This window comes from Sapajus apella, unplaced genomic scaffold, assembly GCF_009761245.1.
Source record: "Sapajus apella isolate SASKATOON/1434 unplaced genomic scaffold, GSC_monkey_1.0 scaffold2, whole genome shotgun sequence".
Classification (NCBI taxonomy): domain Eukaryota; kingdom Metazoa; phylum Chordata; class Mammalia; order Primates; family Cebidae; genus Sapajus; species Sapajus apella.
Window position 1 is genome coordinate 68,326,828 of NW_022436942.1, and position 24,547 is coordinate 68,351,374.

At 39.7% G+C, this 24,547-nt stretch overlaps 1 protein-coding gene across 5 annotated transcripts in view; it reads left to right on the forward strand.

The window, feature by feature from the left end:
- Nucleotides 1-23,352, forward strand: part of IFT81 (intraflagellar transport 81) — a 93,242-nt gene extending 69,890 nt beyond the window's left edge. For 2 of the 5 annotated variants that reach the window (XM_032301296.1, XM_032301306.1), the window contains 6 exons: nt 450-599; nt 8,160-8,288; nt 9,888-9,977; nt 21,521-21,607; nt 23,074-23,145; nt 23,227-23,352. In XM_032301296.1, coding sequence (XP_032157187.1) covers nt 450-599; nt 8,160-8,288; nt 9,888-9,977; nt 21,521-21,607; nt 23,074-23,145; nt 23,227-23,337 — 639 coding nt within the window. In that variant the 3' untranslated portion in view covers nt 23,338-23,352. Of the gene's footprint in view, nt 1-449; nt 600-8,159; nt 8,289-9,887; nt 9,978-12,870; nt 13,217-21,520; nt 21,608-23,073; nt 23,146-23,226 lie in introns of those variants that run through there. The other 3 variants (XM_032301316.1, XM_032301324.1, XM_032301334.1) reach the window with 3 other exon arrangements.
- The last annotated feature ends 1,195 nt before the right edge of the window (nt 23,353-24,547 follow it).

Sequence of the window (24,547 nt, forward strand, 5' to 3'; positions counted from 1 at the left end):
ACTCAGGAGGCTGAGGCAGGAGAATTGCTTGAGCCCAGGAGGTTAGGACTGCAATGAGCCACGATTGCACCACTGCACTCCAGCCTGCGCAACAGAGCAAGACCCTATCTCTCTCTCTCGCGCTCTCTCTCTCTCTCTCTCTCTCTATATATATATATATATATATATACATATTTTATATGTATACATATACACAATATATACACATATAGGTACATATAAGATATAAATAATATATACATATATTTAGATGTGTCAAAAAATTAAAAACACAAAATATTTTAATTCAGCTATTAGTCTTTCCAAGTTTCTAATAAAACTAAGTTACTATATACGTGTGACACATGTTGTGAAGTAGAGGAGACAATTTTTATACATTGAGTTTATACAGATATATTTAGCTACTACTTTTCTACTCATTAGATTACATATTGTGTTTTTTTTTACAGTTCAAACGATATGTCAATAAACTTCGAAGCAAGAGTACAGTTTTCAAAAAGAAGCATCAGATAATAGCTGAACTTAAAGCTGAATTTGGTCTTTTGCAGAGGACTGAAGAACTTCTTAAGCAACGTCATGAAAATATTCAACAACAACTGGTAATACAGTATTATCTTGGGCTGCTATAAATACAAATGCTAGGAGGTTTATGGGTTACAGCTTTATACTGAGATCATTGTTTTTACTGGAGAAATCATAAAAGTATTACTTTTCTCTGATTAATTACAGAGATGTCATATAAGTTGATTCATTTATTTTTAATGTAGCAGTAAGCACTGGCTTTTTTGTGTGTGCTAACTTTAGGGTTATTAATAGAAGTTGAATTCCAAGTAGGTTTTTTTCGTTTGGTTAGTTAATATGAGTGACTGTAAAATATTTTTTTATCATGGCCTGCTAGGCAGAAATTTCTAAGCAGCTACTTCCAAGAAGCTTTGGAAAGAAATACCCAGGGAATTGCTATGTGGATGCCGGCCTCCAGGCTTATTTCTTATGTTTGTGCCTTGGTTGTCTGAAAAGAGTTAAATTCAAAGTAGTCCAACAACAAAATTGTTCTTATTGTGGATGCCAGTTCCTCAGGGTTTTCTTCATTTGGCTTTTTTTTTTCTTTCACGAATGGGGAAACTATTTCATCTGGGTGCTGGTTTACCAGCTAGCAATAACCTGATAGAGATAAATGAAATGTCAGCCAGCTGTGTTTTCTTTTAGCTGGCAATATGAACTGTCTCATGTTGTCTCATGCCGGTGAATATTATTTGCTTTTAGGGAACTTAAGATTGAAAATTTATTGTGTATCAACGTAGATTCTAACAGCACTAACTTTAAAACTGATAATAGTAACTGCATTATTTTTTACTTCAAAATATTTTCTAATTTCCATTGTGATTTGTTTGACCTTCTGGCTTAAAAGCAAACATTTGAAGGATTTTCTTATTAATTTCTAGGTTGTTTCCATTGTGACCAGAGAGCACACTCTGATTTCAGTCCTGTGAAATTTGTAGTCTTGCATTATGGCCCAGTGTTTTGGTAATTGTTTCATGTGCAACGAAAAGAATGTATATTCTGCAGTTGTTGTGAATAGCATTTTATGTATGTCAATTCAGTCAGTGTGTTAGCTATGATATACATATCTTCCATCTCCCTGTTGATTTTTTGTCTGCCTATTCCATCAGTTACTAAAAGAAGTGTGTTAAAAATCTCTAACTATAATTATTGCTTTGCTGCTTTTTTTAGTTCTATCAGTTTTTGCTTTATATTTTTTCTTAAGTTGGGTCCCTAGAAGCAGAGCTCAAGAAGGGAATTCTTTGTGCTAGTGATTTATTGAGGGAGTACCCTCAGAAGGAGGGCCATAAGGGAAGCAGATGAGGCAGCAGAAAAAAGCCAAGCAATAAAGGACATGGTCTCAACTGGAGTTGGCTTCATTCTGATCCCATGATCAACTTTGGAACAAATTGCACCACAGAGTTGATTCCACCTTGATGCAAGGGGGATGGCCTTTTTACCCCATGGCAGTCAGTCATTTGGCTGTGGTCGAATGTAACCTTTTAGGTGAGACAGCTCCCATTTGGCTGAAGACATTCTGGAGAAGGGGGTAACTATGAGCTATATAGCAGTCAACACTCATAACAGTTTGCAAATGAGGTCTGAGTGGGGCACCAGCAACATCTACTACAGTTCACCCCTTGAACTAGTAGGTTCTACTTATTTGCCATGTTAAATTTACTCTACCCAGCTATAGCTTCTATAGGATTCTGGTTGGTCACAATTTCTAGGAAAACTTATAGGAGAAAGATTAGTGTGACAAATGGAAACTCTCATTTCCACATTTGGTTCCAAGGACATAACTGATACTCAACATCTCCTTCCTTTACTATCCATTCTAGAGTTCCCTCACCTCAGCTAGCACCTCCTCTGGCTTAAATGACTTAATTGGTGGGATGCCCCGGTTCCCCATCCTTGAAAAGTGTGAGACTCCAGTAATCATTCCCTTACCAGGCCATGGCTGCTGTGCTTGCCCATTTATAGTTAAAACTGGGCATGGGAGTGCCAAGATATGCCCCAATGGATTATCTGAGTCCCAAATGTGTTTCTTTCTATCTCTATTATATAGCAGCATCTATATAGCCTTATGATGTCCTGCTTTCTTTGCCTGCTGGTCTATTGACATGAGGAGCCCAAGTGACCAAATGGTAGTCAGAACATTGTCAAGGGCTTCTTAATGTGCCTTCTGATGGAAGCATGCCCACCTGGCAACTAGAGCATCTGTACCCACAGAGCCTAAAGTTGTCTGGAAGGGAAGCATAATTCCCTAAAATGGATCATTGGGGATCATGGTTAGTGGTGACACTTATACTTTCATCTCATGGTTCTGAGACCTATACTTTCTATTGAGAACATAGCACCATATCATGGGCATTGGTTTAAGGTGTACAGCGTGTCCTAATGGTAGAACTCATTTTCACAGGCCATCAATTCCAAGCTGGGACCTTGCCTTCAAGACACTGTTCCACTATTCTGTTAGGCCATCAGCTTTCCAGATAGTATAGTATGTGATAAAATTACTGAATTATATGATCATATGAACACCATCATATTTCCTTTGCTGTAAAGTGTGTCCCTTGGTTTAAGGTGATATTATGTGAGATTTCACATCAGTAGACTGAATGCTCTAAGCTTGTGGATAGTAATGCTGACTGAAGTACAATGGGCAAGAAAGGCAAACCTATACCTAAAATATGGATCAGTCCTATTAAGGATGAAATCTCACCCTTTTCAAGGCAGAAAGGGTCTGGTGTTATTAAATTGCCACAAAATAGGGGGTTGGTTTCCTCAAGGGATGATTCCATACCCAGAGCTCAGGATTGGTGTCTGTTGCTGGCAGGTCAGACTTTTGATGTTGGCAGTAGCTAGATGAGCATTGGTGAGAGAGAGCCCATGCCATTTGGCTCATATGTAACCTTCATCTCTACCAACAAAGCCATTCTGTTTATGAGTCCATTTCTAAGCACTGTGTGGGACAGTGACAGAGGCTGGCTGACATCTGCTGGCCAAATCATCCTTTCCACTTGGTTGCTTAGTGCCTCTTCTGCAGTGGACATTCTCTGGTTTCCATGTAATGAAAAGATCTTTATACTTAGTGCCTACTCCCATAGGTTCATCCATATGCCTCTTCCCTAGACCTCCTTGTCCTTGCAGTCTTGCATCTTCCATCCCCTTAACTGACAAGCTGAGCCATTTGCCACTGCCCAGAGGACACAGGATAATCTGAAGATTCAAGGTTCTCCAGTGGGTCTATACAGATACCCCCATCCCAGACTCAGCACCCTTTTTCTTCTCTGTCAGGGCCCTGACCTTGGCATAGAATATTTGCCTAGACTAAGAATTCAACTTTCTCTGGAGTTTTGTCAATCTTTAAGTCCTGCACCTGGTTTTCAGCTCCCTCTGCCCTGTTACCATGGGAAATGAGGATTCCTTTAAAGCCCTTAAGGAGATTCTAGAACTTGATCACTTTGCTTTTAATTACAAATTAATAGATTTGAGCCTGTTATTTTATCTCTTCAACCATCAGAGAAGGTTAGTGATAGCCACCCCAATTCCATAGTCCTTATAGTTACTGTTTCTCCTCAAATGTCAAAAACATTACACCATCTAGTGCATCTTTGTATCAGTTCAGATCCTCCAAGAAGCAGACACCGAGATGGGATTACACATACAAGAGATTTATTGAAGGAGACACTTGTGAAGGATAAAGGGAAGGGAGCAGGAGGAGCAGGGAAAGCCTTCAGGCTCTGATTCAGGTCTGACACCTGTGAAGAGAGAGGGCAAAGGAGGAAGATTGGGTAGAAAGAGCCTCAGACTTCAACACAACTCTGAGCAAGTTTTGGTCATGTTGAAAGGGAGTTCCTGAGCCAGTCACCTATTAGAGGAGTCCGTTGTCAGGCAGGACTGGGCTAACACTAATACGGCTAATATTAGTACTAATAATACTAATACTGTGCTCAGTCATTGGCTGAGAGCAGCTCCAGGGAAGCATAGCTTTGGTACAAACGTGAGATGGACCCAGAGGGGCAGCAGCTATGGATGTCAATCAGCTCTGTTCCTCTCAGCCGATTCTCTTGAAAGCAATCTGAGCCATACATTTTTTTGGCCACTACAATCCCCGTCCACCTGTATTCTTCTTCCCCAGTTCACCACAAGTGAAAGGCTTTCTAATTGCATTGCTGCAACATGCCTGGGACTATCAGTACTCTACCTGCCAACAGTGATAGAGTCCTTAGTTCCATTCAGCCAGTGAGTGATAGCACTCCAGTGCTTATGCCAAAGATTATGATATACACCCTTGACTGATTACAGTCTTCACTAAATTTTTACTTTTGCTGTGTCCTGGGCAATGCAAGAACCTAAAACACTTTAACTTTGTTTACCTCCTTCGCATATTAAGTGTTATTGTTGATAATACTTTTTTAATTCTAAATACAATTTTCTTGAGAAGGGGTATTGTTCTGTTGCCCAGGCTGGAGTGTATTGGTGCAGTCACAGCTCACTGCAGCCTCAATCTCCTGGGCTCAAATGATCCTCCCACCTCAGCCTCCCAAGTACCTGGGACTACAGGTGTGCACTACCACACCCGGCTAATTTGTGTGTGTGTGTTTTTTTTTTTTTTTTTAGAGATGGAATCTCACTGTATTGTCCAGGCTGGCCTCAAACTCAGGGACTCAGGCAATCCATCTACCTTGGCCTCCTTAAGTGCTAGGTGTGAGCCACTGTGCCTGGGCCTAGATATAATTTAAATACTGCATGATATTATATTCAGTATTATTCTAGATTATCTACATGTTTACTCTTTTCATTGTTCTTCTTTCCTTCCTTCATCATCATTCTTCTATTGCTTTCTGTCTAATGAGCTCACCTTAAATATTTCATTTAGTTCAGGTCTACTGCAGTTCCGCTGAAATCTTCTTTTTTTTTTTTTTGTTTAAGACACCTGTATTCTACCTTCATTTTGAAGCACATTTTTACTGAATGTTGACTTTTTGGTTGGCAGCTATTTTCTTTCAGCACTTTAAAGATTTAATTCCCATTGTCATCTGGCTTCCATTATTTATTTTGTAACATCAACTGTATACATCTTGGTTTTGTTCTTTGTTTTTTGTTTAAGGTAGTGTGTTATTCTCCAGTTGTTTTTAAGATCTCTCTGTGTTTGGTTGTTCAGTGGTTTTACTATGACTTTTCTAGGTATTATTTTATTTTTTATTCACCTGGCTTAGGGTCTGTAAAGCTTCTTGAATATGTGGCTTGATGTCTTTGTTTTTGAAAAGTTCTCAGCCAATATTTATTTATTTATTTATTTATGTCTTTCTTTCCTTCCTTCCTTCCTTCTTTCTTTCTTTTTTATTTTTAAAGACAGGATCTCACTCTGTTTCCCAGGCTAGAGTCCAGTAGTGTAATCTCAGCTCACTGCAGCCTCGACTTCCCAGGCTCAGGTGACTCTGCCACCTCAGCCTCCTAAGCAGCTGGGACTACAGGCCCGAACCACCAAGCCCAGATTTTTTTTTTTTTTTTTGGTCGTTTTTGTAGAGACAGGGTTTGGCCAGGATGCCCAAGCTGGTCTTGAACTCCTGGATGCAGACGATCCACCTGCCTCAGCCTCCTAATGGAATTATAGGCATGAGCCACTGTGCCCAGCCCAGTATTTCTTTATTTATTACTATAATTTCATTCTGTCCTCTTTTACTTTGACTCCAACTACATGCATGTTGGACATTTTCACCATTTTCCATGCATTTCTTACGGGTTTTGTGGGTTTTCTTTTTCTTCTTTTCATTTTTTTTTTTTTTTTTTTTTTGAGACGGAGTTTCGCTCTTGTTACCCAGGCTGGAGTGCAATGGTGCGATCTCGGCTCACCGCAACCTCCGCCTCCTGGGTTCAGGCAATTCTCCTGCCTCAGCCTCCTGAGTGGCTGGGATTACAGGCACGCGCCACCATGCCCAGCTGAATTTTTGTATTTTTAGTAGAGACGGGGTTTCACCATGTTGACCAGGATGGTCTCGATCTGTTGACCTTGTGATCCACCCGCCTCGGCCTCCCAAAGTGCTGGGACATTTGTTTTTGTTTTTGTTTTTGTTTTTGAGATGGATTCTCACTCTGTTGCCCAGACTGGAGTGCAATGGCATGCTCTCGGCTCACTGCAACCTCCGCCTCCCAAATTCAAGTGATTCTCCTGCCTAATCCTCCTGAGTAACTTGGATTACAGGTGTGCACCACCATGCCCAGCTAATTTTTGTATTTTTATTAGAGACAGGGTTTCACCATGTTGGTCAGGCTGGTCTTGAACTCCTGACCTCGTGATCCACCCACCTCGGCCTCCCAAAGTGCTGGGATTACAGGTGTGAGCCACCACTCCTGGCCTAATTCCAGTCTTGCACATATAGCATCTTGACCTCTCCATTTAGATATCTTAATATGTATTTCAAATTTTTAACATGTCCAAAAATAAACTTCTGATCTGCACCACTTCCTCAAACAGGTCTTCATCTCAACAAATAGAAGCTTCATCTTGTTAGTCTCTCAAGGCAGAAACCTTGAACTCATTCTTTGCCCTTTACTTTCTTTCACATCTCTACATCTAATTTGTCACAATATCTTGTTGGATCTGCCTTCAGAATATATACAGAACCACTTCTCATTATTACTGTCACCACCACCCTGATTCATGCTATCATTTTCTCTAATTTGAACTATTGAGATGGTCTTCTAATTGGCCTCCCTGCTTCTACCTAGTCTGATCTCACCCCAGGTATTAAAGTGATCATTTTAAAATTGCTCTACTCTGAACCCTTCAACAGCCTCCCATCTTATTTTAAATAAAACAAAGCTCTTTTATCAGCTTAAAAATAAGATAATATAATTTATTATCTAAGATATTTTTTGAGAGTACAAGGGGACAATAGATGTACACTGAGACCTAGCAAACCAGCTGAGCCCCATGTAATCCCTTCTTCACCCCCACCTTATTCTCACTGTACCTCCTTACTGTTTCTTGAACTGGCCAAGTTTGCTCCCAGCTTTTGCACTTGCTAATTCCCTCACTTCCTACAGGGCTTTACTCAGATGTCATCTTCTCAGGATCAGGATCACCTTCTCTAACTACCTTGTGGTTATATTATGTTTATTTATTTACTTATTTACATATTGCGTATTTATCCCACTACTAGTAAGCTCTATGAGGGAAGGGATTTTTTTTTTCCTGTTCTATTCACTGCTGTATATCTGGTGCCTAGAACTGTGCTTGGCACATTTAAAGATATAATAAATATTGGATGAGTGAACAAATGCAAGTACAGCTAATCACTTGAGAATTCATTCATTCATCAAATGTTTATTGAATGTATCCTACGTTTTAGGTTCTGTGCTAAGTACATAACGTTATTATAAAGTCTACAATTAGAAATACTTCCTATGCACCTGAAGATACTGTAGGTTTATAATGTAAAGGCATGTAATTGAATAAAATAATGGAAGTCAATGAAGATTGCCCTTTAGGATTCTAAACTAATTAATTCTATTTACATTTTTTTGTTATGTATGAAATTTGTGTATTTCTTATGGGAACCAGCAAGATTTTGATGCTGTTTTGTGGCCTTTTTGTTTTTTATTTTTAGGAAACTATGGAGGAGAAAAAGGGTGTATCTGGATATAGCTACACCCAAGAAGAGCTAGAAAGAGTATCTGCACTGAAGAGTGAAGTTGATGAAATGAAAGGACGAACATTGGATGACATGTCTGAAATGGTGATTATACTTTTATTTAAATTTTCTTTTATTGTGTAGCTAGAAGACAGGTGTTTTGTGTTTGTTTTATTTTCTGTGAAACATTCAACTGTTAATTTCTGCACATTATATTATATTCTTTCATCTGTCTTTTTCTTTTTCTCTTTTTTTTTTTTTTTGAGGCAGAGTCTCACTCTATTGCCCAAGCTAGAGTGCAGTGGGGCAAACTTGGCTTACTACAACATCCATCTCTGGGATTCAAGTAATTCTCGTGCCTCAGCCTCCCAAGTAGCTGGGACTACAGGCGTGTGCCACCATTTCCAGCTAATTTTTGTATTTTTAGTAGAGATGGGGTTTCACCATGTTGGCTAGGCTGATCTTGAACTCCCAACCTTGGGTGCTCCACCTGCCTCGGCCTCCCAAAGTGCTAGGATTACAGGCATGAGCCACTGCACCCAACCTCGTATGTCTTTATCAATCTCTTTTGAATTTTTTTCATTCTAGTAAGAGTGTTCAAATTCTAATAGTTTATACATTTCCTGTTTTTTTTTTAATGTCCAAAAGTTATAGAACATTAAAGAAATATTTAAGAAGGAAAATAAGTTTTCCCAGATTATGCCACCGTAATAGAATTATTTCATTTCTGTGTATATTCTTAGTATCTTTCCATTTTCAGGACTGGTATTCAATCAGAATGTACTAGTACGCTTTCACCAGGCATTAAAATGTTGAAATCTTATCTTACTTGTTGGTAAATGGCTGCTCCAAACTCTCAGAGTACCCCCCTCCAGTTGCCTTGTCCACATGGCCATTCCCCCAGAACCCTCTGGATCTCATCACAATCTAACTCCTAAAAAGGTTAGCATTTAAGACCCTATTCAGGCTGGGCATGGTGGCTCACACCTGTAATCCTAGCACTTTGGGTGGCCAAGGCAGGCGGATCACTTGAGGTCAGGAGTTCAAGACCTATCTGGCCAACTTGGTGAAACCCCATCTCGACTAAAAATACAAAAATTACCCAGGCATGGTGTCGCACGCCTGTAGTCCCTGCTACTCAGGAGGCTGAGGCATGAGAATCACATGAACCTGGAAAGCGGAGTTTGCAGTGAGCTGAGACTATGCCACTGCACTTCAGCCTGAGCAACCAAGCAAGACTCTGTCTCAAAAAAAAAAAAGACCCGTTTATCTCTCTGACTGGTGTCCATTCTGATGGATTATTACTTAATGCTATTTGGACCATACTATAGTATTTTGAATATCACTCCATCTATATTTATGTAATTTTGTATGCCTACATAATTATATATTTTTATATAATATATCATGATTATAGTTGTATAAGGCAATTTTGTAATTTATTTATTCAATGTGAAATTATAAACATTTTCCCGTAATGATTTACAGTCTTGAGAACTGACATTTTGAATGATTAAGTAGTATAGTATTCCACCTTGCTGAGGAATCAGGATTTACTAAAGCACTTCTCTGTTGTTTGGCACTGAAGTAGTTTATAGTTTTTTACTCTTATATTTAACACTGAATTAAATATCTTTATGTATGTAGTGTTTTTCTTCTTTTGAATTCTTTTTTTAGTTGTTATATTTTTTGTTTAAATGACAGGTGAAAAAACTGAATTCACTGGTATCTGAAAAGAAGTCAGCTCTTGTCTCAGTTATAAAAGAGCTACGACAGTTGCGTCAGAAATGTCAAGTAAGTGAATTTGATTTTATGATACTTTTAGTATTCTATCTTATTCAGATGTGCTAGTTAGACCCCTGACTATTTTACTTGGGTAATACAGAAAACTATTATTATTATCATATTGATTTGATTCTTCAAAAGGGAATTAAAACATGACATACAGGCCAGGTGTGGTGGCTTATGCCGCTAATCCCAGCACTTTGGGAGGCTGAGACAGGAGGATGGTCACTTGAACGCAGGAATTTGAGACCAGCCTGGGTAATAGCAAGACCTCATCTCTACAGAAAATAAAAAATTAGCTGAACTTGGTGGCATGCACTCTTAGCCCCAGATACTCAGAAGGCTGAGGTGGGAGAATTGCGTGAGCCCAGAGGGTCAAGATTGCAGTGAGCCATGATCATGCCACTGTACTCCAGCTTGGGTAACAGAGTGAGACCCTGTCTCTCCTGCAAAAAAGAAAAAGAAAAAAAAAAAAAAAAAGACCTACAAAGGTTTTTGTTTAATTTATCCTGCTTATTTAGCCATAAATTGTTGGGGGCAGAGGAGAAAGAGAAAAAGCAGTGTGAGCTGAAATCTGCAAATTCAGCCAGAGGAGATTTTTTCTTTAAAGCATATGCATGTCAGAGCTATAAATATGAAGTCACATTCTTCTGTGTCCAGGTAAAACCTCAGAGTCTGCCCACAAGTAGTAACAAGTTAACTTTACATTAATGAACTTGCTTTGCTGGGAGGCATGGTACACAGCGAACTATGATAGATTATGAGAAGTGATGAAATGCCATTACTTGGAAGCTAGTTCTAACCACTGCTTTAAAGATAAATTGTCAGAGGGTAAATGCCCTCCACAAATCCAGATTAGGTGGCATTTGACACTAACAGTTGTTCACTGTTTTTATTACTATTTATTTTTTTAACTTAACTATATTTAATACTTGAAACTACAAAAATATATTATGACACTTTTAAAGAGCAGGAATACTTAAAAATACTTTCTGTGTATATTCTTAGTATCTTAGTATCTCAGTACTTAACTTTAATGGATAACCCTCAACTATTAGGAAATTTTATAGGGAAGTGTTAGTATATTTCCTTTATGTGGTACTTGCAATTTTTTTCTAAATTTGAATATTAACAGCTGTTTGAATATTAGAGCATCACAACTGTATTAGTCCATTCTTGCATTGCTGTAAAGAAATACCTGAGACTGGGTAATTTCTAAAGAAAAAAGGTTTAATTGGTTCATGGTTCTGCAGACTATACAGGAAGCATGATGCAGGCGTCTACTCAACCTCTAGGGTGGCCTCAGAAAGCTGACAATCACGGCAGAAGGCAAAGAGGGAGCAGGCATATCACATGGCCAGAGCGGCAAGGGGGTGGAAAGAGGCGCCTCACACTTTTAAACAACCAGATCTTGTGAGAACTCACTTGCCATCACAAAAACAGCACCGAGAGAATGGTGCGAAACCATTCATGAGAATTTCACCTTCATGATCCAATCACCTCCCACCAGGCCCAACCTCCAATATTGGAGGTAACAGTTTGACATGAGATTTAGGCAGGGAGGGACACAGATCCAAACCATATCAACAATGAAAGATGTCTAACTTACATTTATCTAAATCTTTTATAGTCACCTAAAATTAGAATAGCATCTTGAAAAGTGTCATGTTTATTTTCTTAGGAGCAGTTCTATAAATTCTGTGTATTTAAATGGAATAATTATATATAATTGCTAATATGTAGGAAAAACTGAAATATTCATATTTTATTTTATTCATTTAATTTTTTTAAGTAGAGATGGGGTCTCCTGTTGCCCAGGCTAGTCTCAAACTCCTGGGCTCAAGCATTCCTCCCACCTCAGGCTTCCAAAGTGCTGGGATTATAGGAGTGAGACTCCACACCCAGCCTGTTTTATATTTTAGAGTATGCAATCTGATCATTTTTAGTTTCACTGAAATATCTATTATTTATTGATTACGTTTTCATATAAAGTAAAATCATATTCTTAGCAATAATTAAAACTATACAGAATTATTTAAGGAAAAGAATAAAAATTATTTCTTTAAGCACCCCCAGCATGTGACTTAACAGCTCCATATGTATTTTCCAGAAATTTTCTGGGAATTAATGAACAGATAATAATTATTTAGTAACTACCTTAAATTTGTTCTCCATACTTTTTTTGTACTTTCTAAAAACAAAGGCTTTTTTCAGGAGGTGGGAGAACTGAAACCAACCTTAACTGGTACCAAAGTCACAATACCTGCTTCCTTTGTTTTTTTTAACATTTGCTTGCTGTACCTTTTTTGCCTACTTTTTATTTTCCACTTTTAAAAAAGTATTTTGCCGAGGCAGGTGGATCACAAGGTCAAGAGATCAAGACCATCCTGGTCAACATGGTAAACCCTGTTTCTACTAAAAACACAAAAACTAGCTGGGCATGGTGGCACACACCTGTAGTCCCAGCTACTTGGGAGGCTGAGACAGGAGAATTGCTTGAATCCAGGAGGTGGAGGTTGCAGTGAGCTGAGATTGCGCCATTGCACTCTAGCCTGGGTAACAAGAGTGAAACTCCGTCTTAAAAAAAAATAAAGTATTTTGTTGCTGTTGTGCCTCTTGAATAGATCTTGAATTAGGTTTTACTGTGTGATATCATCTGAAAGGTTTATATAAATAGATAAATTTATATATTTATTAATATACAGATATATTTGGTTTTGGTGGTATTACTTTATGTCTGGCTTTCAATTTTAAAGCCTGTAAAAAAACTCCTTCTCCTTTTTCCCCTCCTCACTCACCCCCCTACTTCCCTCCCTTGTGTGTGCGTGTGTGTGCATGTGTGTGCCAGCTTATGGTTTAGTTTTAGCCTTTTAACTCTATTATTCATCATTTATTTCTTTAGATGGCATCTATTAATCCCCACTGTGAGAAGTCATGAAATTGGTATATTTCTTGTTCCTCCTCCCTCCCTCTCCTCTCCTCTAGCACCTGATTTTAGTAGATTGTATTGTCTTAGTGTTTGCCATTATACTTTGAATGTGCTTATACTATGACTTGTTAGCTTTAAATGATATTCTTTGACATTCCCCCACCCACCCCTAGCAATTAAAAAAATGAGGAAACCAGCTTACTTATTCTACCTTCCACCTCCTTTTCCCTTTCTCCTTCCTGCAGGCTTTGTTGTATCATTTCTGTCTTGTCACTGCATATAACATTTACATTCTCCTCTATTACTCTACTTCTTACTTTGGTTTTCAGCTCTAGACCTGTAATTATTATATCTAGTGCTCATTAAAAATCCACCGACTGCCCTTTGTCTCGCTTCTCTTTTGATTGCCTAGAACTTGTCCTCTAGTTGAGTCCTCAAAAAAGTCCTCAAATAAGAGCAATATTCCCTGATGAGTTATTGCATCTTCTAGTTTATTGCCTAAACATTTCAACAACCGTTTCACTATCAGATCATGCTTTCTTTCCTTTAGGATTTTTTAAATTGTAGCTCTACAGTCTTCTAGGGTTAAATGTAGCTATGGAGAGATCTGAGGCCAACCTAATTTTTTTGGTAACTTGATCTTGAAAAGAATGTCTATTTTCTAGTTGTTCAGTATAGGGTTCTCCATGTGTTCATCAAATCAGGCTTATGAAAGTCGTGTTCTAAACTTCCTAGTGAATGGGTAAAATGTTTCACTGAAACTTTTTCAGATGAAGAGTTGTGTAAATGGATGGTGGTAATGGTTGCTCAACATTGCAAATGTGCTTAATGCCAACTAAATTGTACACTTAAAAATTGTTAAAATACCAAATTTTGTTATGTGTATTTTATTACACCAAAAAACAAAACAGGCCGGGCACGGTGGCTCACACCTGGCAATCCCAGCACTTAGGGAGGCCAAGGCAGGTGGATCACTTGAGATCAGGAGTTTGAGAACAGCCTGGCTAACATGGCAAATGCCATCTCTACCAAAAAATACAAAAATCAGCCAGCCGTAGTGGCACCTGTAGTCCCAGCAACTCGGGAGGCTGAGGTGGCAGAATCGCTTGGGACGCGGAGGTTGCAGTGAGCCAGATTGTGCCCCTGCACTCTATGCTGGGTAACAGAGCGAGACTCCATCTCAAAAAAAGAGAAAACAAACGAAATCTTTCTGATTAAAAAAAAAATAAACAGCCAGGGGTAGTGGCACATACTTATAGTCCAAGCTACTCAGGGGACCAAAGCAGAAGGATGACTTGAGCCCAGCAGTTCAAGGCCAGTCTGGACAACATAGTGGAACCCTATCTTTAAAAAAAGAAAGAAGAGCCGGGTATGGTGGCACGTGCCTGCAGTCCCAGCTACTCGGGAGGCTGAAGTGGGAGGATCACTTGAACCCAGGAGTTCTGGGCTGTTGTGTGCTATAACGATCGAGTGTGCACACTAAGTTCAGCATCAATATGGTGACCTCCCAGGAGCGGGAGACCACCAGGTTATCTACGGAGGGGTGAACCGGCCTAGGTCAGAAGCGGAGCAGGTCAAAACTCCCGTGCTGATCAGTAGTGGGATCGTGCCTGTGAATAGCCACTGCACTCCAGCTTGGGCAACATAGTGAGACCCCGTCTCTTAAAAAAAAAGAAAGAAGGCCGGGCGCGGTGGCTCAAGCCTGTAATCCCAGCACTTTGGGAGGCCAAGGCGGGTGGATCATGAGGTCAAGAGATCGAGACCATCCTGGTCAACACAGTGAAACCCCGTCTCTACTAAAAATACAAAAAATTAGCTGGGCATGGTGGCGCGTGCCTGTAATCCCAGCTACTCAGGAGGCTGAGGCAGGAGAATTGCCTGAACCCAGGAGGCAGAGGTTGCGGTGAGCCGAGGTCGCGCCATTGCACTCCAGCCTGGGCAACAAGAGCGAAACTCCATCTCAAAAAAAAAAAAAAAAAAAGAAAGAAAGAAGAAAAAAAAGTTGAATTTTATGTTGTCTTTATTTTTAAACTTTATTCCTTATTATGGTATAATAAGGAGGCTTTTTGCCTTAGAGTATTATTTTGTCTACTACTAACCATATATGCCAGCTTTCTTATTATTAGTATTGCTTCTTATTTCTGTTTACTTTCAGCTTCCTATGTCTTTATTTTTGTCTTATATACATCTCATAAATAGCATATAGGGCCAGGCAGCTGTTGCTCATGCCTGTAATCCTAACACTTTGGGAGGCTGAGGTAGTAGACTCTCTTGAGCCCAGGATTTCAAGACCAGCCTGGGCAACATAGCCAGACTCCATCTCTACAAAAAGTAAAAAAATTAGCTCAGCATGGTAGCGCGCACCTATAGTCTTAGCTACTTGGGAGGCTGAGGCAAAAGGATAGCTTGAGCCCAGGAGTTGTAGGTTACAGTGAGCCATGATAGCACCACTGCCTCCAGCCTGGGTGACAAAGCAAGACCTGGACTCTAGGTAGGTAAGTAGATAGACAGGTAAGTAGGTAGGTAGGTAGGTAGATGTATTTTGTGTAGGTGTAGTTTCTTAACATCCTGTTTGAGAATCTGCCTTTTAATTGGTGAGTTTAATCCCATTTATGTTTACTCTGATTTTTGAAGCATTTGAATATTTTTCTATTTTGTACAACCTATTTACTGTGGTTTTTTATTTTTTGCTTGTTCTTTTCTTTTTTTTTTTTTTTACCATCCATTGTACCAATCCTGTTTTCTCTTTTTTCCCTTTTTTCTTTTTTTTATCTTCTACTCCTGTATGATTTACTCTTAAGTTTCTATCTCATATATATTCCTTACTTAACAAAGTCTAAAGTTGTTAACATCTCCACAATACAGGAACCTTAGAATAATTTAACACTCTCTCCTACCTTACCTGTGTGTTGTTATCCTCTGGCATTTTATTTCTTTATTTTTACATCTCTAAAAGTAGTTGCCTTGGTGGTTGTTAGCATTATAATTACAACTTTATATAATCATTTCCTGTTTAGGTTTACCTATATATTTAGCAGTTTTCACCATCACTGCTTATATTTTACTCCTTACTTCTGGATTCAGTTTTCTTTTTCCTGAAATACAGTTTCCTCGTTTTGTGTGTGTGCATGTGTGTGTGTTTAGTGTTCTCAGTAAGAATCATTATGATAAGTAAACCATCTTTTTTTCCTTCTTAAATAATGGCTTGGTCAGAAAAAAAAAAAATATTTTCATTGCTTTCTTTTATTTTGTTGAAGCGTCTGCTATCAGTTTATCATTTATTTTTAGGTAATATCTTCCCTGTAACTGGTTTTCATATTTTTATCTTTTTATTTGGTGGTGTCCAGATTTCACTACCATGTTTTAAATGTATATTTAGTTTTATTTACTTTTCCAGAATTTGAGTTTTGTGTCTTCCATTAATTTTGGAAAAAGTCTACATAATGTCTTCAGATATTTTCTCTCCCATTTTATCCAACTACTTATATTAGAGATATGTTAGAGATCTTTATTCCGTTCCCTGTTACTTAATCTCACTTTCATATTTTTGTCTTTCTGTGTTGAATTCTAGATAATTTCTTCAGATCTATGTTTTAGTTCATTCTTTTATTTCCTTAATGGTGTCTAATATCATGTTTATTCCATCCACTTAATTTTTAATTTCAATGACTGTCTTTTTTTTTTTTTTTTTTTCTGAGACAGAGTCTCACTCTGTTGCCCAGGCTGGAGTGCAGTGCTGCGACTCGGCTCACTGGAACCTCTGTGCCTCAGATTCAAGCCATTCGCCTGCCTCAGCTTCCTGAGTAGCTGGGACCACAGGCATGCGTATCATGCCTGGCTAATTTTTGTATTTTCAGTAGAGACGGGTTTAACCATGTTGGCCAGGCTGGTCTCTAACTCCTGACCTCAAGTGAACTGGCCGCCTCGGCCTCCCAAAGTGCTGGGATTACAGGTGTGAGCTACTGCGCCTGGCCTCACTTTTTGTAATCTTTTGTTTTCAGTTTCTCCTTTATAATTTTTATTATTTTGAACATACTTATTTATTTGGCTTATGTCTAGTATCTAAAGTTCATTTAGGTATGGTCCTGTTATTTACGTCTTCTGATTCTCACTCCTAATGAATAGATTTTTCCCTTATATGTTTTATACTTTGGGACTGTGAGCTTTCATTAACAGAATTTCGTGTCTTGAATCCTGGCAGCCAGGATGGAGGCTGTATCCCTCTGGATTGGTTTTGCAGTTTTTCTGCCAGGTGTTTTAGAAATATCACAAACTTGAAGCTAATATTGAGTTAATTTCTCAGCTTGGAAGTTCCTAGACCATGTAGGTAGGATAAATTCAAACTCCAAAGCTGCCTGAGGACAGCTGTGATCACTATCACAGCTGCATAGTGATCAATTTGGCCATAAGACTTGCCACCAAGAAAGGCTTTTATCAACTACAGCATCTTGATCTCATTGAGAGACCAGCAGCTACCTAAGTACATAGCCTCTGTGACTCCTTTTCCCACTTTGGATGTAACTGTCACCTTTGAGAGCCTTGGATGTCTGTAGGTCACTTTGATATATGGAAGCCACATCCCCTTTCTACCAGCAATCTTTTATTCTGTACTGGTGACCCCAACCCAGATGCAGTCTCACACAACAAAAGCAGCATACACATTACTCATCTATGCTAACTGTCGTATTTCTAAGGAAACTGCTGTGTGAAACCATGCAAGGTCATTCTCAGGATGGTGTTAACCCTTTACAGGTTCGCAGGTTGAAAACAACTTAAGATTTACTATGTGGTCCTCAGTTCTAATTTCCCACTTTGCACAGACCTAAGGCTTTTCATCTGCACTGCCTGAATATTAAAATCACTATGTTACCAAGACTGGCCATTCCCAATTCCTTTCACCAAGGGTAGCCATAACATTATACTTTAAGGTCCTTTTAATTTTTTTTATTTCCTTGAGAGTTCAGTTCAGCTCTGGATTTGAAAGAATGTTGCTCTGTCTTACCAAGCATTTGTAGATGCACCCATGCATCACTTAATGATGAGGATATGTTCTAAGAAATGCATAATTGGGTGATTTCATCATTGTGCAAACACCCCGGGAGGTGGAGGTTACGTTGAGCCTAGAGCATGCCATTGCACTCCAGCCTGGGCAACAAGAGCGAAACTCCGTCTCAAAAAATAAAATAAAATAAATCAGCCGGGTGCCGTGGCTCACACCTGTAATCCTAGCACTTTGGGAGGCTGACGTGGGCGGATCACCTGAGGTCAGGAGTTCAAGACTAGCCTGGCCAACATGATGAAACCCCGTCTCAAAATAAATAAATTAATAAAATAAAATAAAATAATAAAGTAACCTTAACTTACTGTAGCTTTCTTGGCCAGGCACAGTGGCTCACGCTTATAATCCTAGCACTGGGAGGCCAAGGCAGGCAGATTCACAAGGTCAGGAGTTCAAGACCAGCCAGGCCAACATAGTGAAACCCTGTCTCTACTAAAAACACAGAAAAAAATTAGCTGGGTGTGGTGGCGCATGCCTGTAATCCCAGCTACTTGGGAGGTTGTGGCAGGATAATTGCCTGAACCCGGAAGGTGGAGTTTGCAGTAAGCTGAGATGACACTACTGCACTCCAGCCTGGGCGACAGAGCAAGACTCTTGTCTCGAAAAAAAAATTTTTTTAATTTTTAAAAAACCTTTCTTACTTTATAAACTTTTAATTAAAAACATATATATATATATATACACACACACACACACATATATATATATACACACACACATATATATATATACACACACACATATATATATATATATATATTTGACTTTTGTGACTGGGCATGGTGGCCCACCTCTGTAATCCCGCACTTTGGAAGGTCCAGGCGGGTAGATAACTAGGTCAGGAGATCGAGACCATCCTGGCTAACACGGTGAAACCCCATCTCTACTAAAAATAGAAAAAATTAGCCAGGCGTGGTGGCACATAGCTGTAGTCCCAGCTACTCAAGAGGCCGAGGCAGGAGAATCACTTGAACCCGGGAGGTGGAAGTTGCAGTGAGCTGAGATCCCGCCACTGCACTCCAGCCTGGGTGATAGAGCGAGACTCTGTCTCAAAAAAAAAAAAATTGACTTTTTTGTAAAACAGCTTAAAATACAAGCACATTGTATAGTAGTATGAAAATATTTTCTTTTCTTATATCCTTCTTTTATACATTTTTTCTATTTAAAAAATTTTTTGCCAGCTGCAATGGCTCATGCCTGTAATCCCAGCACTTTGGGAGACCAAGGTGGGAGGATCACCTGAAGCCAGGAGTTTGAGACCACCCAACATGGTGAAACTTTGTCTCTACTAAAAATACAAAATTATCTGGGCATGGTGGTGCACATCTATAGTCCCAGCTACTCAGGAGACTGAGGCATGAGAATTGCTTGAACCCGGGAGGCAGAGGTTGTAGTGAGCGGAGATCCCGTCATTGTACTTCAACCTGGTTGACAAGAGCAAAACTGTCTCCAAAAAAAAAGTTAAAAAAAAGATTTTTTTTTTTTTTTTGAGACAGCGTGTTACCCTTGTCACCCAGGCTGAGTGCAGTGGTGCCATTATGGCTCATGGCAGCCTCACCCTCCTGGTCTCAAGCAGCCCTCTCACCTCAGCCTAAGGAGTAGCTGGGACCGCAGGCACATATCACCAAGCCTGGCTAATTTTTATTTATTTATTTATTTTGTAGGGGTGGGGTCTTGCTCTGTTGCCTATGCTTGTCTTGAACTCCTAGGCTCAAGTAATCCACCTGCCTTGGCCTCCCACAGTGCTGCAATTACAGGAGTGAGCAACTGCACCAAATCTTTTTTCACTTTTTAAACTTGTTTTTTTAAAAACTAAGACACAAACACACACTTAGGCCTACACAGTATCAGGATAATCAGTATCACTGTCTTCCACCTTGAAACATCTTGTCCCACTGAAAGGTCTTCAAGGGCAATAACATACATGGAGCTGTCATTTCCTATTACAATACCTTCTTCTGGATGCCTCCTGAAGGACTTGCCTGAGGCTGTTTTACAGTTTACTTTTTATAAGTAAAAGCAGTACACTCTAAAATAACAATAAAAAGTGTAGTATAGTAAATACATAAACCAGTAATGGTAGTGGTTTATTGTCATCATCAAGTATTATATACAGTACATAGTTGTATTGCTGTACCTCTATACAATTGACAGATTGGTTTACACCAACATCAGCACAAACACGTGAGTAATTAGTTGCACTATGGCTTTATGATGCCTATGATATCACTAAAGTGATAGGAATTTTTCAGCTCCGTTATAATCATATGGGACTGCCATCATATATGTGGTCCGTTGTTGACTGAACCATCATGCCATGCATGACTGTACTTTTAGTGTTTCTAGATGATTGTAGCAAGAGATTTTCAAATTATCTCATTAAAATATTATATTAGAAGAAACTTTGAAACACTTAAAACAAAATTTGAATTTCCTGCCCACCCACTCCTGATAAAGAAACTACTTAAACAATCTGAACTCAAATTCTGACACCACCTTTTTTTAGCAGTATAATCTTTGGCAAGGTACTTGGCCTCCCTGAACTTTCTCCAAGCATTATATGGTGCTATTATGAGATTTAGCTGTTGTCAGTGGTACATTTTAAACACCCTAGAATGCTTTACGAAGTTCTTCTAATTAAACCCCTGCCTACGTCTTCAGCCTCCTCTCACCATTTCCCAGAAATAAACCAGCATAGGCCAGGCGTGGTGGCTCATGCTTGTAATCCCAGTACTTTGGGAGGCCAAGGCGGGTGGATCACCTGAGGTCAGGAGTTAAAGACCAGCTTGACCAACATAGTGAAACCCCATCTCTACTAAAAATACAAAAATTAGCCAGGCGTGATGACACATGTCTGTAATCCTAGCTTCTTGGGAGTCTGAGGCCGGAGAATCACTTGAACATGGGAGGCAGAGGTTGCAGTGAGCCAAGATTGCGCCATTGCACTCTAGCCTCGGCAACAGAGTGAGAATCCATCTCAAAATAAATAAATAAATAAACCAGCATAATAAACTACTTATAAGTTTCTTGATTATTCTTATTCTCTGTAGCTTCCCATCCTTTATACATAGTGTTCCTTTTTTTAAACACTCTCTTCCCCTTGTTTATTTTCTACCTAACTGTTCTTACTAATCCTCTGTGATTAGCTTATATATCAATTTCTCCAGGAAGTTGTCCCCACTGATCTCCAAGCCTGCATTAGGTTCCTGGGAGTCCTGTGTGCCTTCTGTAACACCTTGTGTTTTCCTATCATAGCTCTCAGCAGCCTGTTTACTTGTCTGAACGTTACTTGAGAGGAAGAATTTCTGGCTGTTTTATTCACTGTTGTCTCCCCAGCTCCTAACAAAGAACCTGGCACACAGCTCAATACATGGTAGCTATTATTCTTATCAGCACCTTCATCTATCATAATTCTCAAATGTCTGGTTGTTGTATAAATAACTCTTAAGTATGCCAAGAAGCTTAGAGTTAAATTACAAGACTGACAAGGGCATGCATTGTTTCAGAGCTGTGTTTGGGGCCTTTGTTTTTTACTTATTCAATCATTTGCCCTTTTTCTACCAGGAACTAACCCAGGAGTGTGATGAAAAGAAATCCCAGTATGATAGCTGTGCAGCAGGCCTCGAAAGCAATCGGTCCAAATTAGAACAGGTAAGAAGAGAATTTTTATTTTAACAATTTAGCAAAAACTACCCATGTGTACACCTGTAGTCCCAGCTACTCGGGAGGCTGAAACAGGAGGATCACTTGAGCCCAGGAGTTTGAGGCTACAGTGAGCTATGATCACACAACTGCATTCTAGCCTGGGCAATAGAGCAAGACTCTGTCTCTAAAAAAAAAATGTTTTAAATACTGCCCATGTACACACATTTACATTAATGTCAAAAGATTCCCAAATCTTTGTCATCATCTCCCAAGTCTGTCTCCTAAGCTCCAGAGATCTTTATTTCTTTCAACTGAATTTGTACACACTGAATTTTCCATCTGTACCACTACCATCAAAGTGCAAGTCTCATTATCTGCTGCCTGGCCTTCCACAGTAACATTTTACCTGTTCTCTTGCTTCTACTGTTGCTCTCCTAAGGTTTATTCTTCATAGGGCAGCCTAGGAAACCTGTTTAAAATTTTTGCCACCCTTCATTGGCTTCCTGTCGCACTTAAAATCTGACCTCCAAACTATGGTCTGCAAGGCCCCACCTGCCTTATGAACTTACGAGCTTCAGCCACTCCGACCCTCTTCCTGAACTTCAAACAGGCCAAGCTTGTTTTCACTTGTGGGATTTTGCATGTGCTCTTCACTCTGCATGATACACTCTGCTCCTAACTCTGCCTTCCTCTCTCCTTTTCATTACTAGGTCTCAGCCTCAGTGTCACCACCTCTCAGAGATCTGTGATCACCTGATGTTACCCACTCTCCTTCCCAACCTGGCCCACCTAGTCCCTATATCACATTCTACTGCTGAATTTCCTTCATAGCACTTATCTCCATCTCAAATAACCTTCATTGTGTTTCCTTGTTTATGTTGGTTTCTTCTACTTAAGTGAAAGCAGGGAACATGTCTGTTCACTGCAGTCTCCTTAGCACTTAGGACAGTGCTGGCCACACAGTAGGTACTAAATAAATGTATGATTGGGCCAGGCGCAATGGCTCATGCCTGTAATCCCAGCACTTTGAGAGGCCAAGGCGGGAGGATCACTTGAGACCAGGAGTTCAAGATCATCCTGACCGACATGGTAAAACCCCATCTCTACTAAAAACACAAAAATTAGCCAGGCGTGGTGGCATGTGCCTGTAGTTCCAGCTCCTCAGGAAGTTGAGGCATGAGAATCACTTGAACCTGCAAAGAGAAGGTTGCAGTGAGCCAAGATCGCACCACTGCACTCCAGCCTGAGTGACACAGCGATACTCTGTCTCAAAAAACACAATTGAACTTGCAGGTTAAAGAGTGATATGAGTATTCTCTAGAAAAAGATTATTTCCTATTGTGCTAGAATAAACAAAGTTAAAATTACAGAAGAGAAAATGACTCTGATGGTAGTCTATTGTTGTACATCTAAAGTCATTGCCGCCATATCTGTGTCATTCTTTCAATAATGTCTAAAATTATATATTATAGGAAGTTAGAAGACTCCGTGAAGAATGTCTTCAAGAAGAAAGTAGATACCATTATACAAATTGTATGATTAAGGTAAGACAAAGTAGATCAAAAACGTTTCTGAAGTTTTTTCTATATCAAAGTCTTCCCTAAAACTTAAGTCTTTCTATTTAGAACCTAGAAGTTCAACTTCGTCGTGCTACTAATGAGATGAAGGCATACATCTCTTCTGATCAAGAAGAAAAAAGAAAGGCAATTAGGCAAGTAATTTTGTTTTTATATTGAGATACTTCATATTTTCACCTATAAAAGTTTTATAAATAAGATAGAATTATACAAATTTAGAGTATTTGAGTAGACACTAATATATTATTTAGTACTAAATCTTGCTAAACATCTAGATATTTCAGCCCTGCTAAGTAGGAACGCATAAGATTTTATTAGTTTCTTGCTTACTTTTTGATTGTGGTAAAATATATGAAACATAAAATTTGCCACTTTATCCTTTTTTTCTTCTTTTTTTGAGACAGAGTCTTGGTCTGTCACCAAGCTGGAGTACAGTGGCGTGATCTCGGCTCACTGTAACGTCCAACTCCCTGGTTCAAGCGATTCTCCCAAGTAGCTGGGACTACAAGTAGCCTCAGCCTCCCAAGTAGCTGGGACTACAGGTGCATGCCACCACGCCCAGCTAATTTTGTATTTTTAGTAGAGACGAGGTTTCACCATGTTGGCCAGGATGGTCTCAATCTCCTGACCTCGTGATCCACCCCTCAGGCTCCCAAAGTGCTGGGATTACAGGCGTGAGCCACCGTGCCTGTCCTTTTTTTTTTTCTTTTTTGAGGTGGAATTTTACTCTTGTTGCCCAGGCTAGAGTGCAATGGCACAATCTTGGCTCCCCACAACCTCCGCCTCCCAAGTTCTAATGATTCTCCTGCCTCAGCCTCTCGAGTAGCTGAGATTACAGGCATGCACCACCACACCCAGCTGATTTTTTGTATTTTTAGTAGAGATGGGGTTTCTCCATTTTGGTCAGGCTGGCCTCGAACTCCCAACCTCAGGTGATCCACCTGCCTTGGCCTCCCAAAGTGCTGAGATTACAGGTGTGAGCCACCACGCCCAGCAAAAGCTCTCTTTTTTGTTTTTGAGACATAGTCTCGCTCTGTCACCAGGCTGGAGTATAGTGGCGTGATCTTGGGTCACTGCAACCTCCGCCTCCCAGGTTTAAGTGATTCTCCTGCCTCAGCCTCCGTAGTAGCTGGGATTACAGGCACCTGCCACCATGCCCGGCTAATTTTGTATTTTCAGTAGAGATGGAATTTCTTCATGTTGGTCAGGCTAGTCTCAAACTCCCAACCTCAGGTGATCCCCCTGCCTCGGCTTCCCACAGTGCTAGGACTATAGGCGTGAGCCACCTCACCCAGCCCACTTTACCCATTTTATATATATATATTTATAAACCGAAAGTGCAATTAAAAAAAAACATATATATATATAT